Source organism: Piliocolobus tephrosceles, chromosome 2 (genome assembly GCF_002776525.5).
Source record: "Piliocolobus tephrosceles isolate RC106 chromosome 2, ASM277652v3, whole genome shotgun sequence".
Taxonomy (NCBI): Eukaryota; Metazoa; Chordata; class Mammalia; order Primates; family Cercopithecidae; genus Piliocolobus; species Piliocolobus tephrosceles.
The window spans coordinates 116,886,291-116,902,841 of record NC_045435.1 but is presented as its reverse complement, the minus strand read 5'-3'; the positions used below and the strand labels follow the sequence as shown (position 1 = coordinate 116,902,841).

The 16,551-nt window shown below is 38.9% G+C and overlaps 1 protein-coding gene across 1 annotated transcript in view; it reads left to right on the top strand.

Moving 5' to 3' along the window:
- The window catches only part of PRKCI (protein kinase C iota), an 87,567-nt gene extending 71,356 nt beyond the window's left edge, over positions 1–16,211 (top strand). The window contains exons 13-18 of the mRNA XM_026454904.2: positions 1,670–1,757; positions 2,731–2,856; positions 5,551–5,630; positions 6,931–7,020; positions 8,905–9,020; positions 13,267–16,211. Of these exons, the coding sequence (XP_026310689.1) occupies positions 1,670–1,757; positions 2,731–2,856; positions 5,551–5,630; positions 6,931–7,020; positions 8,905–9,020; positions 13,267–13,354 (588 nt within the window). The 3' untranslated portion in view covers positions 13,355–16,211. The remainder of the gene's footprint in view (positions 1–1,669; positions 1,758–2,730; positions 2,857–5,550; positions 5,631–6,930; positions 7,021–8,904; positions 9,021–13,266) is intronic.
- Positions 16,212–16,551: the final 340 nt, after the last annotated feature.

The following is a 16,551-nucleotide window of genomic DNA, read 5'->3' as shown; positions in this document are numbered from 1 at the left end:
CCCACCTCAGCCTCCCAAAGTGCTGGGATTACAGGCGTTGACCTCAGATGATCCACCCACCTCAGCCTCCCAAAGTGCTGGGATTATAGGCGTGAGCCACTATGCCCGGCCGGTATTTTAATAGCTACAGGATGAAAAAAATTAAGGCAAAACACACTAACGGGCATAGTAAAGGAACTACCCAATAATTAATGGGGCAATCACCAAGAAGTTGTAACAAATATAAACTTGCACACACTCAACAACACAGTCTCAAAATACAAAGAGTAAAAAGGGACAAAATTAGTATGAGAATTTCACAATCTCCAATCATGATAGGAAAAGTTAATATGAGAATAATCTATATTAGAAAATGATACATCACACATACTAAAAATCAGTAGGCAGAGAAAGATTTGGAAAGAAGCTAGAGCTTTTATATATGTGTGTATATATATATGTAGAATATGTATGTCTATATGTATGTGTGGAGTGAGGGAGAAGAAAGAGAGACATTAGAGAGAGTGAGACTCCCTGCATGTAAAGATTATATATCCTTTTAATTACACATGGGCTACTGGCCGGCCATATGTTAGGTCATAAAGGAAATCTCAGTGTATTCCAGTGAACTAATACTCAAACCATTCTCTGGCCACAAGGCAAATAAAAAAAAAAAAATCAACAGGCCAGACGTGGTGGCTCACACCTGTAATCCCAGCACTTTGGGAGGCCGAGGTGGGTGGATTATCTGAGGTCAGGAGTTTGAGACCAGCCTGACCAACATGGAGAAGCCCCATTTTCTACTAAAAATACAAAATTAGCTGGGCCTGGTGACACACGCCGGTAATCCCAGCTACTTGGGAGGCTGAGGCAGGAGAATTGCTTGAACCCGGGAGGTGGAGGTTGCAGTGAGCTGAGATTGTGCCATTGTACTCTAGCCTGGGCAACAAAAGTGAAACTCTGTCTTAAAAAAAAAAAAAAAAAAGTGTTCTTAGGAAAATTAAACAGAAGGAAAATATTGTAGTCTTATCAATGGTTGTATTAGGAGGTGAGATTTAAAATGCTTCTTTTCTTCATGAAATATGCCTTATTCTACTAATACTAAAATTTTGGTATTAAATTTTAACTTGTATGTAAATTATTTTAAATGCAAGTCTTACCTTAATTGAATCAACTCTAACAACATCTAATGAGGACAGGTTTTCTTCAAGCTATTTAGTTGTGATCTGTGATTTTAATAATAAAGGCAGTTGCCAGGCATGATGGCTCACGCCTGTAATCCCAGCACTTTGGGAGGCCGAGATGGGCGGATCACTTGAGACCAGGAGATAGAGACCAGCCTGGCCAACATGGTGAAACCCTGTCTGTACTAAAAATACAAAAATTAGTTGGGTGTGTTGGTGCCTGCCTGTAATTCCAACTACTCAGGAGGCTGAGACACAAGAATTGCTTGACCCAGGAGGTGGAGGTTGCAGTGAGCTGAGATCGTGCCACTGCATGCCAGCCTGGGTGACAAAGCAAGACCCTGTGAATAATAATAATAATAATAATAAAGGCAATTGTTCTAGTGATGTTAAGTGAGTTTAATGTATCACTACAGATGCTGAACTTATATGATAGGTGAAATAGAAAGGGGGAATTTAAAACAATTTTTTATCTCATTCTTTCTTTCTGTTCTTTTTAATAAAAGGAAGGATTACGGCCAGGAGATACAACCAGCACTTTCTGTGGTACTCCTAATTACATTGCTCCTGAAATTTTAAGAGGAGAAGATTATGGTAATAAATAAATTGGTGGTATTATTTTAGCTATTGCTAGATGGGTGGTTAAATGTGCCAATTGCATTACAGTACACTAATGCATTTTGATATCATCTTATTAATATAAGCATTCTTGATCCTTTTAAAAACTACACGGAGAGCCCCAGACTTTGAAATCAGAGACAGTGGGACCTTGACAGTATTTGGGGTTACCAAGCTGAATAATGTTTTATTAGTGACAAAACTAAGCAGTAGCAGGCACTATTCTAAGCAGTTTACATATATTAACTAAGTTAATCCTCTTAACGCTGTGAGGTAAGTACTGTTAATGCTCCTTTTATAGATGAGGAAACTGACATACAGAAAGTTTAAATAACTCGTCTAAGGTCAAGGATTCAGAACAGCACCCATGTGACTCCAGAGTCATGAACCCCTGGAAGATTTTTCAGACTTCCTGTGATATTTCCCCCAGGAATCTGAAAGATGGTGGAAAGATTAACTGTATCTCAGGCACCCGAAGACACACCCGAGAAAACATTTGACTTTTTGGGTTTTGGCCCTCTGCCTTCAGCAGATGATACAAAGGAGAATGTGGTACTTGTGAAAGCTGCTCAGAGTCTGCGTCCACTGTCCTTCACTGGTCTTTATCAGCTAGCAAAAGATCAAATTTAAGACCAAGGAGATAACTCTGAAATACAATTTAATTATAATCTCAGCACACAATATTAGATATTGGGCATGAGTCTGAAAGTAGACATACATGGAAAAAGAAAGGTTTTTTTCCTCATAATTTTATTTTTAAAATTATCTTTTAGGTGCCTACCCTTGTAAGTGAAGCATTTCTATAATCTTCAATGCCTACCATGATAGTTGGAATGCATTTAGTTTCCTTTTTCATTGTTTCTTTTTCCTTTATGTGATAAAATCTCCAGTTACTAACTTTCAAGAACACAAACTGTATAATTTATTGCTTTAAAATTTCTTTCTGAAGGTTTCAGTGTTGACTGGTGGGCTCTTGGAGTGCTGATGTTTGAGATGATGGCAGGAAGGTCTCCATTTGATATTGTTGGGAGCTCCGATAACCCTGACCAGAACACAGAGGATTATCTCTTCCAAGGTAATTTGGAGTATTTTACAGAGTTTCTCTGAGAAAAACCTATTCTAGAGTACAAATGAGAGTGATTCAGGTTACTACTTTGAGTAAGAAAAATGAGCATAATCTGGAAAATATACTTCTGACTCATTGTATTAGGTTTTGTTGTTTTTGTTTGTTTTTGAGACAAGGTCTCACTCTTTGGCCCAGGCTGGAGTGCAGTGGTGCAATCTCAGCTCACTGCAACATCCATCTCCCTGGTTCAAGCAATTCTTCTGCCTCAGCCTCCCGAGTAGCTGGGATTACAGGCGCACACCACTATGCTCGGCTAATTTTTGTATTTTTAGTAGAGACAGGGTCTCACCATGGTGGCCAGGCTGGTCTTGAACTCCTGATTTCAAGTGATCTGCCCACCTCAGCCTCCCCGAAGTGCTGAGATTACAGGCATGAGCCACTGCGCCCGGCCTCTGTGTATTAGGTTTTGATGTTTTTTATTTTTTTTATTTTTTTGAGACGAAGTCTCGCTGTGTCGCCCAGGGTGGAGTGCAGTGGCCGGATCTCAGCTCACTGCAAGCTCCGCCTCCCGGGTTCACGCCATTCTCCTGCCTCAGCCTCCTGAGTAGCTGGGACTACAGGCGCCCGCCACCTCGCCCAGCTAGTTTTTTGTATTTTTTAGTAGAGACGGGGTTTCACCGCGTTAGCCAGGATGGTCTCGATCTCTTGACCTCGTGATCCGCCCATCTCGGCCTCCCAAAGTGCTGGGATTACAGGCTTGAGCCACCGCGCCCGGCCTTGATGTTTTTTAATACATTCTTTCTTCTCTATAGTCTTCACTCCAGTTCACAGTTACCTTCTCATACTCAAAATCATAACAGGGGTTATTTAGAATTATCCATCACAGACAGATTAGAGAAAGGAATCCTGTGGCTAGAGAGGATAATCTTTACACAGGGACCCTGAGGCTGGGTGCATAAGTTCAAGAACAGTATGAGAGGAAAATAGAGCACCAAGGTGATGAGTGATCAAAAGATGGGGGAAAAGGCCCCACATCAGGGAATATAAAGAATTGACAGAAACAAGCAGACAAGTACAGGGACCTCTAGCACGGAATCCAAAGAAGTGTGAAAACTGCTATAAAATTCTACGTTTAGTAGTTAAAGCCATCACGGGATATAAATAGGCATATCATATAACAGAAAGCCCAAATGGCCATGGAATATGTGAAAAGACATTCATTCTCACTAGCAATTAAGGGAATGCACATTAAATGTTAATGAGTTACCATTTCATATCAGTACATTTGATTGAAATATTAAAGTTGGATATTACCAGTGCTAGTGAGGATGTGGAGCAACTGGAACTCCTCTAGACTGCTGGTAGGAGTGAAAACTGACGAAACAGCTTTAAAGAATAATTTGGCAATGTCCAGTAAACTTGCATATTGTATATGCCAAGCATTTTACAAATGTTATTTAAACCTCATAACAATCCTATGAAGTATTTTTTTATTCCTATTTTACAGATGAAGAAATTGATGTACAATCAGGTAGTCAAAGAATAAGACATTCATGTAAATGATAATAGTATTCAGATTAGAGGCTTTCTCTGAGAAGAATGGAAAAGAAGGGGATTAGGAAAGTACAAGAGGCACTTCAGTTATATATGTAATATCTTATTTTTTCTCCTGGAATGCCTTAAATATCTTATAATAAAAATTGAAAGATTGCATCCAGGCACAGTGGCTCACGCCTGTAATCCCAACAATTTGGGAGGCCGAGTTGGGTGGATCACTTGAGGTTGGGAGTTTGAGACCAGCCTGGCCAACGTGGCAAAACCCCGTCTCTACTAAAAATAAAAAAAAAAAATTAACTGGGTGTCATGGTGGGTTCCTTTAATCCTAACTACTCAGGAGGCTCAGGCAGAAGAATCACTTGAGCCTGGGAGGCGGAGGTTGCAGTGAGCTGAGATTGTGCCACTGTATACCAACCTGGGCGAGACAGTGACACTCTGTCTCAAAAAAAAAAGAAAAAAGAAATTTAAAGATTGCCAGGTGCAGTGGCTCACACCTGTAATCCAAGCACTTTGGGGGTCCAAGGCAGGAGGATTGCTTGAGCGCAGAAGTTCAAGACTAGCCTGAACAACATGATGACACCCTTATCTCTACAAAAAAAAAATTTAAATTAGCCAGCCGTTGCTGGCTGCACTGGCTCATGCCTGTAATCCCAGCACTTTGGGAGGCTGAGGTGGGCAGATCACTTACCTTCATGAGGTCAGGAGTTCAAGACCAGCCTGGCCAGCATGGTGAAACCCCATCTCTACCAAAAACACAAAACTCACTGGGCATGGTGGCACATGCCTGTAATCCCAGCTACTCAGGAGGCTGAAGTGGTAGAAGTGCTTGAACCCGGGAGGCAGAGGTTGCAGTGAGCTGAGATCGTGCCACTGTACCCAGCCTGAATGACAGAACAAGCAGAACAAGACTCCATCTAAAAAAAAAAAAAAATTAGCCAAGCGTGATGGTGGTGCCTGTGGTCCCAGCTACTTGGGAGGCTGAGGTGGAAGGATTGCTTAAGCCCAGGGAGTCAAGGCTGCAGTGAGCTGTGATTGCACTACTGCACTCCAACCTGGGCAACAGAGCAAGACCCTTTCAAAAAAAGAAGAAAAAAGATTAAAGCCATGTAAAAGTTAAATATAATACTATAATTTCTATCTTTCTAGTTATTTTGGAAAAACAAATTCGCATACCACGTTCTCTGTCTGTAAAAGCTGCAAGTGTTCTGAAGAGTTTTCTTAACAAGGTATAAACTGTGTATAAAAACATTTTGTGAATTGTCTCTTTATATATCAAACTGATCAGTAGCAGTTTGGGAAATGTAAAATTCCAAGACAGTAGAGAATGTAACTTTTTCAGTTTGACCCAGAATTTTCTCTTACCCAAAGAGTAATTGACAGCAGTAGATCCTGAGATAAGTTAGTTGTCCTTTCCATTTTGGCAATAAAATTTACTCCCCAGCTATATGTTACATATTTTTTGTGTGTGTAAATAATACATACCATATTCTCACATAGGGGAAGATTTAATCTTTCGGTTTAGCCATAATTGTACTTTGAACTCTGTTTCCATTTTTTCTGTGTCGTTATCCATAGAATCTATTTATTACCATGTACTTTTTGAGCACATGGGCCACAGTGCTCCCTACAAATTCTCATGTCGAAAATGCTATAATTAGGTAAAATTCAGAAGAAATGAAATGCTGTCTTCGGCTCTTAAAAATGTGAACATCATTCAATTGTTTGTTGCTGTTGGTAGGCTAGAGGAGTTTTAGAATCTAAGTGTGTTATTGGCAATCATAAATTCTACCTTAAATAAATGGTATGATAGAAAGGTTGATGTACATTTACCTTCTAAGGTAAATAGATAATGACTTTTAATAAAATAAGAAATTGAAGCCTTTTTAAAAATGAACAATTTATGTGAGGAAAGATTTAAAATTGAAACCTAATTTTTCACATAATGATGAAAAATGAAGGCAAGAGGTGTTGATATGCGAAATAAAATACCTTTTATCAGAAAGAAAAATGGGAACATATTCTCATTCATAGTAATGAATAAGCCAAGACTTTTTATAAGTTGCAGGCTTGGATTAAATTTATAAGTTGGATTAATGTCTTACACAGGTGATGATTTGTTGCTGTAATTGGGCATGGAGCTTTTAAGCTAAAAACAAACTTTTGATGAAGTTTGGAGGTTTGCATGTTTTGACTCTCACACTAGGTCATGCCAAAGAAATGGCTGGGTGCTGCTCAAATGATTCTGCTGTTCTCTTTTTCCTCCTATTTTTCTTTAGCAAGGAGTTGGTGATGATTCTCTGTTTTAATTACATGATAGGTGGAGAAGGTGCCACAAGGAAATCTTACCTATCACAAGCTTCAAATAACTCAATTTGTTCTGGAGTTATACTTTCTAGAAGTAAAAGGTAGACCATTCCAACTTCAGAAATAAGACTATCATGTGAGGGCACAAAACACAGATCACAAAAATGATTTATTTTAAAGCATGACGTTCACTCAATTCTTGAAACATTTCTTTCACCATAGGACCCTAAGGAACGATTGGGTTGTCATCCTCAAACAGGATTTGCTGATATTCAGGGACACCCGTTCTTCCGAAATGTTGATTGGGATATGGTATGTAAATTTTGATTACTTTCTCTATTAGGTTTCATTATTATCTTCGGCCAAATCTTTTTTTTTTTTTTTTTTTTGAGACGGAGTCTCGCTGTGTCGCCCAGGCTGGAGTGCAGTGGCCGGTTCTCAGCTCACTGCAAGCTCCGCCTCCCGGGTTTACACCATTCTCCTGCCTCAGCCTCCTGAGTAGCTAGGACTACAGGCGCCCGCCACCTCGCCCGTCTAGTTTTTTTTTGTATTTTTTAGTAGAGACGGGGTTTCACCGTGTTAGCCAGGATGGTCTCGATCTCCTGACCTCGTGATCCGCCCGTCTCGGCCTCCCAAGTGCTGGGATTACAGGCTTGAGCCACCGCGCCCGGCCATCTTTTTTTTTTTTTAAGACAGAGTCTTGTTCTGTCGCCCAGGCTGGCGTGCAGTGGCACGATCTCAGCTCACTGCAACCTCTATCTCCCAGGTTCAAGCAGTTCTCCTGTCTCTGCCTCCCAGGTAGCTGGAATTACAGGCACGCACCACCACACCCGGCTAATTTTTGTATTTTTAGTAGAGATGGGGAGTTTCACGATGTCGGCCAGGCTGGTCTTGAACTCCTGACATCAGGTGATCCACCCACCTTGGCCTCCCAAAGTGCTGGGATTACAGGTGTGAGCCACTGCACCGGCCTATCTTGGGCCAAATTTTATTGTCTTAGCTAACATATCACAGCTTTAAAAACTTAAAACCACTTTCTAAACTGCTTTTTAGAAAACTTTTAAAACCAAAATAATCCATTTTTTTTAAATTTATTGTTTTTTCTGAGATGGAGTCACATTCTGTTGCCCAGGCTGGAGTGCAATGGTGTGATCTCTGCTCACTGCAACCTCCGCCTCCTGGGTTCACGCAATTCTGCCTTAGCCTCCTGAGTAGCTGGGATTATAGGCACACGCCACCATGCCCAGCTAATTTTTATATTTTTAGTAGAGACAACGTTTCATCATGTTGGCCAGGCTAGTCTTAAACTCCTGACCTCAAGTGATCCACCCGCCTCAGCCTCCCAAAGTGTTGGGATTCCAGGGGTGAGCCACCGTGCCCAGCCAAAAAATTGAATATTAATGTAGTAAAGCAGGTTATAATGTTATTGAAGCCGATATCAATGTTTATACTTTTTTTTTTTAAGAGAAACAGTCTCACTCCATCGCCCAGGCTGTACTGTAGCTCACGACAGCCTTGATTGAACTCCTAGGCTCAAGAGATCCTCCTGTGTTAACCTCTCAAGTAGCTGGGACTATAGGCATAAGCCATGATACCCAGCTAATTTTCCTTTTTTTTTTTTTTTTTTTGAGGTGGAGTCTTGCTCTGTCTCCCAGGCTGGAGTGTAGTGGCACAATCTCGGCTCACTGCAACCTTTGCCACCTGGGTTCAAGCAATTCTCCTGTCTCAGCCTCCAGAGTAGCTGGGATTATAGGTGCACGCCACCACGCCTGGCTAATTTCTGTATTTTTAGTAGAGACAGGGTTGTGCTATGTTGGCCAGACTGGTCTTGAATCCCTGACCTCAGGTGATTTACACACCTTGGCCTCCCAAAGTGATGGGATTACAGGCATGAACTGCTGTGCCCAGCCAATTTTTAATTTTTTAATAGAGATGGGGTCTTGCTATATTGTCCGGACTGGTCTTGAACTCCTGGCCTCAAGTGATCCTCCCATCTCAACCTACCAAGCAGTTGGGATTATAGACATGAGCCACCATGCCGAGCTCATATTTGTAAATTATGTTCATCATTGCTAATATTGTACCATGCTTCAGGACTCACTTTAATAAGGGAAACAATGGGTGCAGAGGAGAACTGTAGAGGTGCAATTTTTCTAATAATACAGATGTGAGCTGTCATCCAATATGTCTTTTCAGATGGAGCAAAAACAGGTGGTACCTCCCTTTAAACCAAATATTTCTGGGGAATTTGGTTTGGACAACTTTGATTCTCAGTTTACTAATGAACCTGTCCAGCTCACTCCAGATGACGAGTAAGTAATTCTGTACACTGAAATTTTTTTTTAAGTTCTTTGGAAATCCCATTTTTAGTGACTATGCAATGTTTCATGATCAAATTATACTATAATTTTTTTATTTTTTATTTTATTTCATTTTATTTTATTTTTGAGACAGAGTCTTGCTCTGTCTCCCAGGCTGGAGTGCAGTGGTGCAATCTTGACTCACTGCAACCTCTGCCTCCCAGGTTCAAGCGATTCTCCTGCCTCAGCCACCCTGAGTAGCTGGGACTACAGGCTTATGCCATGACACCTAGCTAATTTTTATATTTTTAGTAAGGACGGCATTTGCCATGTTGGCCAGGCTGATCTTGAACTCCTGTCCTCAGGTGATCCACCCACCTTGGCCTCTTAAAGTGCTGGGATTACAGGCGTGAGCCACTGCGCCCGGCTTACACTATAATTTATATAACCATTCAGTTACTGGTATTTGAATCCACTGTACCATTATAAGTTTTAATAGTAACTGTCATTTTCTCCTTTGCTTTATCGTGCATTATCTCATTTTCACAACAACTTTGTAAACTAGTTAAATTGTCATCTTCATTTTACAGATGAGGAAACCGAGGCTCAGAGAGGTTAAGCAAAGTTACACAGCTATCAGGTGGTAGAGTCAGGATTCAAACCCAAATCTCTCTACCCCGCTGCACTGTTTCCCATTTGACAAGGACTGTCTTTGTCTGTCTAAGTTCCTGAGTATTGCCTTAAGATAGATTCCTAGAAAGGGAATTAGGTCAGAGGGTATTAACATTTTAAAGCTCTTAATATGTATTGCCAAATTGCTTTTTTTAAGGAATTACATTGAGTTATTAAATCCAGCCAGCAGTGAGCTGATGTATTTTTTGTACTTATACTGCATATTTTAAAAATATAGCTTAAAATACTTGGGGGATATTTTGATTATTTACCTGTTGTTGCAGATTCATTCTCTCTTATCTCAAGGAGGCCTTTATTGTTTGGCAGTCATTTTACTTCTATCTTATTTCTTACCACATTTCTCCCAGCACCTGCTCCAAACAGTCTCTTCATTTCAGAAGCCTTCAGTTCTACTCCTTTTTCCATCACTGTTAAAGGATTAACCTTGTCTTAATTTGATGCAAGGACTGATAACCTCTCTGGCATGACCTTGCCTCCTTTCCAGCTGTCCTCCTTTCCAGACCACCTTGCATCTCAGAATTGCTTTCTAATTATTTTCAACATTTTCTTATTCCCTACTCTTGGAAGGCTCTCCCTTTACAAGGAGTGTCCCTTCTATTTTCCTAGACCTGTTTCTGTAGTTTTCTCCAATATTTCATTTTGTCAGTTATCTTGTTATTGGACCTTCTTAGATTTATTTTTTTCTAGCTTGCTTCCCTCTATGTAAGCATGCTCAGATTCTCTGATTTTTCCCCCTAACTCATAGTCCTTCTTTGAACAACCACATTTTTCCTCATTTTCATTTCGTCTTGAAGCCTCAAAAAAAAAGTCAATAGATGTTCATGGTCAAAGAAAAATAAATATGCAGGACCTCTAATCTAACTTCTTCAGACTAGTCAACGTTGATTGTCTTGAATTTTTTTTTTCTGTCAACACTTCAACCCCTTACAACTGAGCCTGTCCTCCAGCTTTTGAAAGTTGAATCAATTTCTTAATTTCCAAATTATGAAGCATTTTGGGGTGAGTCCTCCCCTCCCTTGATGAATGTAAAGCATTTGGTACTCATGGCTTTGCCTTGAGTAGCACTGCCTATTCTGGTTCTGTTTCATCTCTGTGACTACTTTTCTCTCATGTGTTTTCCCTGTCCCCTTGAGACCAGGATGCTTCATGGTTCTGTTCATGACAACCTTCTTTTTACTGTATGCAGTGTGTACCTTGGAGATTTCAGCCAGCCCTGTAGCATAGATACCAGCTAATTAAATGACTCTCAGTTAAATGGCAAATGGTTATTGAGCAAAAGGTGTTATGCTAAATACTAGACATTCAAAGACAAGACAGTCTAATCTCCCCAAAAGCGTCCTGTCTACTAGAGGAGAAAGATGTGTACCAAATCATTATTTCTGACAGCATTGTGTATTAAAAGAAACTGAATTTAATCAAAAGATAGGAGCTTGAATCTCGATGCCACCTCTTACCAACTGGGTAACCTGGTATAAGAATTGCATAACTTCTCTGAGCCTGTTCTTGAATTGCCTACTTCATAAGGTTGCTGTGAAGAATAAATGCATGATGGTTTCTGAAGCACTTATCCCCTGCCATTAGATCTCCTCAGCTGCATTTCTGTTTAACATGTGACTTCCCCAGTTTGTCATCAAGCAGCTCAAATATATGAAGTCTAAAATCAAAGTAATGACCCTTTATGGTCTTTTTCTATTGTTCTCAATCAGTTCCTTTTTTTTAGTTACCTAGTTCTGCTCACTGTACCACAGTGTGTTCCTGTCGTTCAGATTCCAGATGTCAGGGATTGTGGACTACTCCTTTTGCTTTTCTTTTTTTTTTTTTTTTGAGACAGAATCTCGCTCTGTCACCCAGGCTGGAGTGCAGTGGCGCGATCTCGGCTCACTGCAAGTTCCGCCTCCTGGGTTCACGCCATTCTCCTGCCTCAGCCTCCCGAGTAGCTAGGACTACAGGCGCCGCCACCACGCCCAGCTATTTTTTTGTATTTTTAGTAGAGACGGGGTTTCACCGTGTTAGCCAGGATGGTCTTGATCTCCTGACCTTGTGATCCGCCCGCCTCGGCCTCCCAAAGTGCTGGGATTACAGGCGTGAGCCACGGCACCCAGCCCATACTTCTTTTTCTTAACAGATTACATAATACCTGCAGCTGCCAAGTCTTTGTCTATGTTTTCATTATTTCATCATTTACATCAGGTCCTTCTTTTCTCTTCCCATTGACAGATCCTAGTTCAGGCCTCATTCAAGTCATACCCAGAGTATTGTATCAGCCTCCTAATTGATCTTTACTCCTTCACTTTGCAACCTATTCTGTATGCCTTGTGAAGTACCACTCCAATTCTTGAACCCCTTTAATCAGAAACCTTCAGTAACTCCTTCATTGCCTATTAGGTAACATCTATCCTCTTGGCTAGCATTTAAGGCCTCCCCACATCTGCTCCAGCCTGACTTTCTAGTGATACCTCTTACCATAATACAAACAGTGTTCTCATCAGTCTTTGCTACTCACCATTCACTAATAGTATTATTGTCTCTGCCTCTGCCTGCTCATTCCTGTATATTCCCCCTTCATTTTTACCTGTTGAAACCTTCCCATCTTTCAGAGCCACCTCAGATGCAACCGGATCTTTGATGGATCAAGGTGAAACTCCTAAGAAACATCACTGGCTTCTTTGATTATTAGCTATTATTTTTCTTCCAGCATCATCTGCCATCTAACACACTTCTATTCCTGTGTTCCACCCTAATAAGTTACTTGCATTTCCCCAGACCTACCAGAGTCTTTCATCATTCCATTCATTAAGTGTTTGCAAAATGAATACTGCCTTCCTTGATTTCTCCAACTAGAAGTCACGCCTTTCTTTAGAACCGTGGTTAGAACAGGACTTAGCTTATTGTGTATAAAATTAAACAAGTACTGCTTTCTCTTCCAGTATGAGTTACCTCCCCTCCTTGAAGGAAGGGACTGTATCCTCTGTAACTTTGTGCTTCTTAGTATGGCATATACATTTATGTGTTAAATATTTGATAGCACTACTCACTGTGTATTAAAGTAGAAGCCAGAGTAACAAAATGACAACCTCTCCCCTCTCTGTGACCCAAGGTCTCCCTGTGGTGTTCTCTCCTCATTCCAGGTCTCTCACTGTACTTGTTCTGTTGCCTTTTCCTTTTGGCTAACTTCTTGGCTGCACCATCTAACATCTGGCTGTTGAGGTGACTACTAAATTGAATGCTAATTCAAACCTGGGTGTTCACCTGTAACTAAGAATATTGTTCTGGTCAAAAGTTAAGATTAACTGGAATGGTGACAACTGGTGTCTTCTTTATTCGGTCCTCAGTTTCGAACTCCTTTTTGGCTCTAAACTTGCTTGTGGGATTATCGGGGCTTTTTAAATTTTCAGTACTCCATTCTTGATTCGTCTAGAAAATTTTGGGGATTAATCTAAAAATTTATAGATTTTCTTTCAGTACAGTTAGCCTAATTATTTGTTTTTTAATCTTATTTTACCATTTAAAGGTTGAAGAAATCTTTATTATGATGATGAAAATAAATTTATTTTTCTTTCAACAGTGACATTGTGAGGAAGATTGATCAGTCTGAATTTGAAGGTTTTGAGTATATCAATCCTCTTTTGATGTCTGCAGAAGAATGTGTCTGATCCTCATTTTTCAACCATGTATTCTTCTCATGTTGCCATTTAATGCATGGATAAACTTGCTGCCAGTCTGGATACAATTGACCATTTTATATTTGCCACCTACAAAAAAACACCCAATATCTTCTCTCATAGACGTATATTAATCAATTATTACATCCGTTTTACTATGAAAAAGAAATTAATACTAGCTTCCAATCATGTCAAAATTTAGTTGAACTGGTTTTTCAGTTTTTAAAAGGCCTATAGATGAGTAATGAAGTTATCTTTTTTGTTTAAAAAAAAAAGAAAACCACTGCATTAAAAAAGTATCTGTTGCATTAAGGCACGTAGTGGGATTACATCATAAACCTCCCATAATTTTTGTCATTCTGTGTTAAATCATTTCAGGGTTTAACTTTGAAATAAAAGATTAATATAAAATGCAACAACTTTTTATATTATCTATTAGTTTTGGAGTTCTTTATGTTTAAAAATTCAGGTGTAAATTTTACTGCCTTGGATAAATAAATTATCAATTTTTTAAGGCAGCAGTTATTAAACTGGTAATAGAGATGCTGCTTGCTTAGAATTGGGAAATTCAGCTGAGTGCAATGACTGACGCCTGCAATCCCAGCACTTTGGGAGGCTAAGGCGGGCAGATCACTTGAGGTCAGGAGTTAGAGATTGGCCTGGCCAACATGGTGAAATCCCGTTTCTACTAAAAATACAAAAATTAGCTGGGCATGGTGGCGGGCACCTGTAATCACAGGTACTCAGGAGGCTGAAGCAGCAGAATCGCTTGAACCCAGGAGATGGAGTTTGCAGTGAGCCAAGATTACTCCAGCCTGGACAACAGTGAGTGAGACTCGGTCTCAAACCAAACAAAATAAAACAAAAACAAAATTGGGAAATTCTTCTTGAGTTAAAACACAGACACTTTTTATTATAAATCAGATTCCAAATCATTAACTATTTTTGCAAAACTGGCACAAGTGATTTTTCTTTTTAAGTATATTAACGGGGTAGCTCCCTTCTAAGCCTATCCCTTTATGGGAAACCTTAACTGGAATGTTAATCTATATGATGCAAAGGACCAAGGATGCAGTTGAATGGAAAATTACTCAGTATAAAGAAAGGAAAAAAACGGAAATTTAAAATAGATACAGAAAAGTACAGTGGTAATATTTTTATTTCCTATTGGAGAGTGAATCCCCACAGTTGCTTTTTGTGACTTGATTCAAATGAGGCACTCAATATTGTTACCAAACTTGTAAAAGCATTCCATGTATTCAGTGGAGGCAGAATGTATAATATTTTTTCCTTATAATTTAGTATACAGAAAAATTATTTATTTTTTTAAGTAGGATATCTTAATTATGCTCATTTCTTCCCCTAAACCACATTATATGATTGGACCCTGTTTATAGAGTCTTTAGTGAAATCAGAAAAATAAAGTAGGCATGAATGTTCAGGACACACATATACACTCACACACATCACAGTATCAGCTCTTTCAGTGAGTTTTTATTAACTGATAACACATGTAACACATAGTAGAATACATTTCGGAGGCAGAGTTCCTTGGATTATTTTTTATTAATATTAGTGTTTAGCAGTTTATTATTTAAAGGGGTGCCAAATATAGCATCCTTCTGTTTATTTTAAATATTTTTTTAATGAAAAGGGACTTAAAAAGTAACCATGATTATCTAAATTACTTAAAATTTTTTAATCTTAGTAAGACTTTAGGAAATTATCTAGTTTAAATTTCAAATGTTTTAAAATTTGTAGGCATTTAATAAATTATCTTTTTTTGGAGGGGTGGATGCTGCATTTCACTGGAAATGTCATTTTTCCAAAGTTTCTAGCTATGTACTCTCTTTCCTTCAAATAATGTAAGTCTGAAAGCAATGAAAACCTCAAAGGAAAATGTTTATATACATCCGCATGTTTATTTAATATGTTTCTCTTAACACCTGAAATTTCTTTTAAAACAAAAAGCAGTATTCACTTCAAATCATAAACTTAGAATTCTGTATCTGATGTCAGAAATATGTTTATGACCTTGCTTTTCAGTGGTGCTGTTTCCCATAGGGCATTAGTTCTCAGATTTTGGAATGTGAAATAACCACCTAGGAAGTTTGTTTAAAATGCACACTAGTGGGCCACCTTAGACTTCTTTTGGAGCCTTTGACACCTTCTTCAGGTTATTCTTTATGTTTGTCCTGTGGTTAAATACTAGAGTATTCATGATAAAACATTTTGAGAAGGGGCAAGCCGTGAGTTATTACCCACAATTGAAAGCAAATTTTGAATGAATCTTTAAGTTAGGTATCTACCTTCCCCCCAACCCCCTAAAGAAACCTCTCAGTAGTTTCTATCAATAATGTACAAAATGATGAGCATTTTTCTATGATGAGGTTTTAACGATTATTCAGGGTGGTCTTTTGTTTTTAAATCTTTTTTTAACTAATAATATTTACGGTGTATATTTTATACAGAAATGCATTGTGATGTTTTTAATTGTGTTGTTTTTTGCAGTCTTTTAAGTGCCATGCCAATTATTTTTATATTCTATAAAAGTTTGCTGAAAATACTCAACAGGGGAATAAGCAGCGGACAGTCAGAATGGTTGGAATTTTGGCGTTCTAAGAAAAACTTTATTTTGCATAAGCATTTGGTCAGATCATTTTGTGCATATGCAGCCTGGATTGGATGTTAAGTAAATGCTTTTTCAGTGCCGGTACATTTACTTAAATCTGTTTTTATTTTTGTCATGTAGAATACTACTGTGGTCATCATAATGTAATCTGTATTTCTGTACCTTTTTTTTTTTTTTACTTTGAAGTCTTTAAATAAAATGTATAATATCCATTGAGAGTAGATCATTTTTCATATGTAGTATGTCAGAAATTTGCATAAGAACAAAGATACATCAAAATTTGTTCAAGAAAAAATGAAAATTTTAGAGTTTGGAATTTTGCTGTACTTAAAGCAGCATTCTGGTAGAACTGATGCTGTAGTATTTACATTTAATAATGTTACATTCAGCTGGACATAGTGGCTCACACCTGTAATCCCAGCACTTTGGGAGACTGAGGTGGGAGGATCACTTGACCCTAGGAGTTTGAGTTCACCCTGGGCAATATAGTGAGACCCCATCTCTACAAACAGAAAAATAAGAAATTAGCCAGGCATGCTGGCAAAGTGCCTATAGT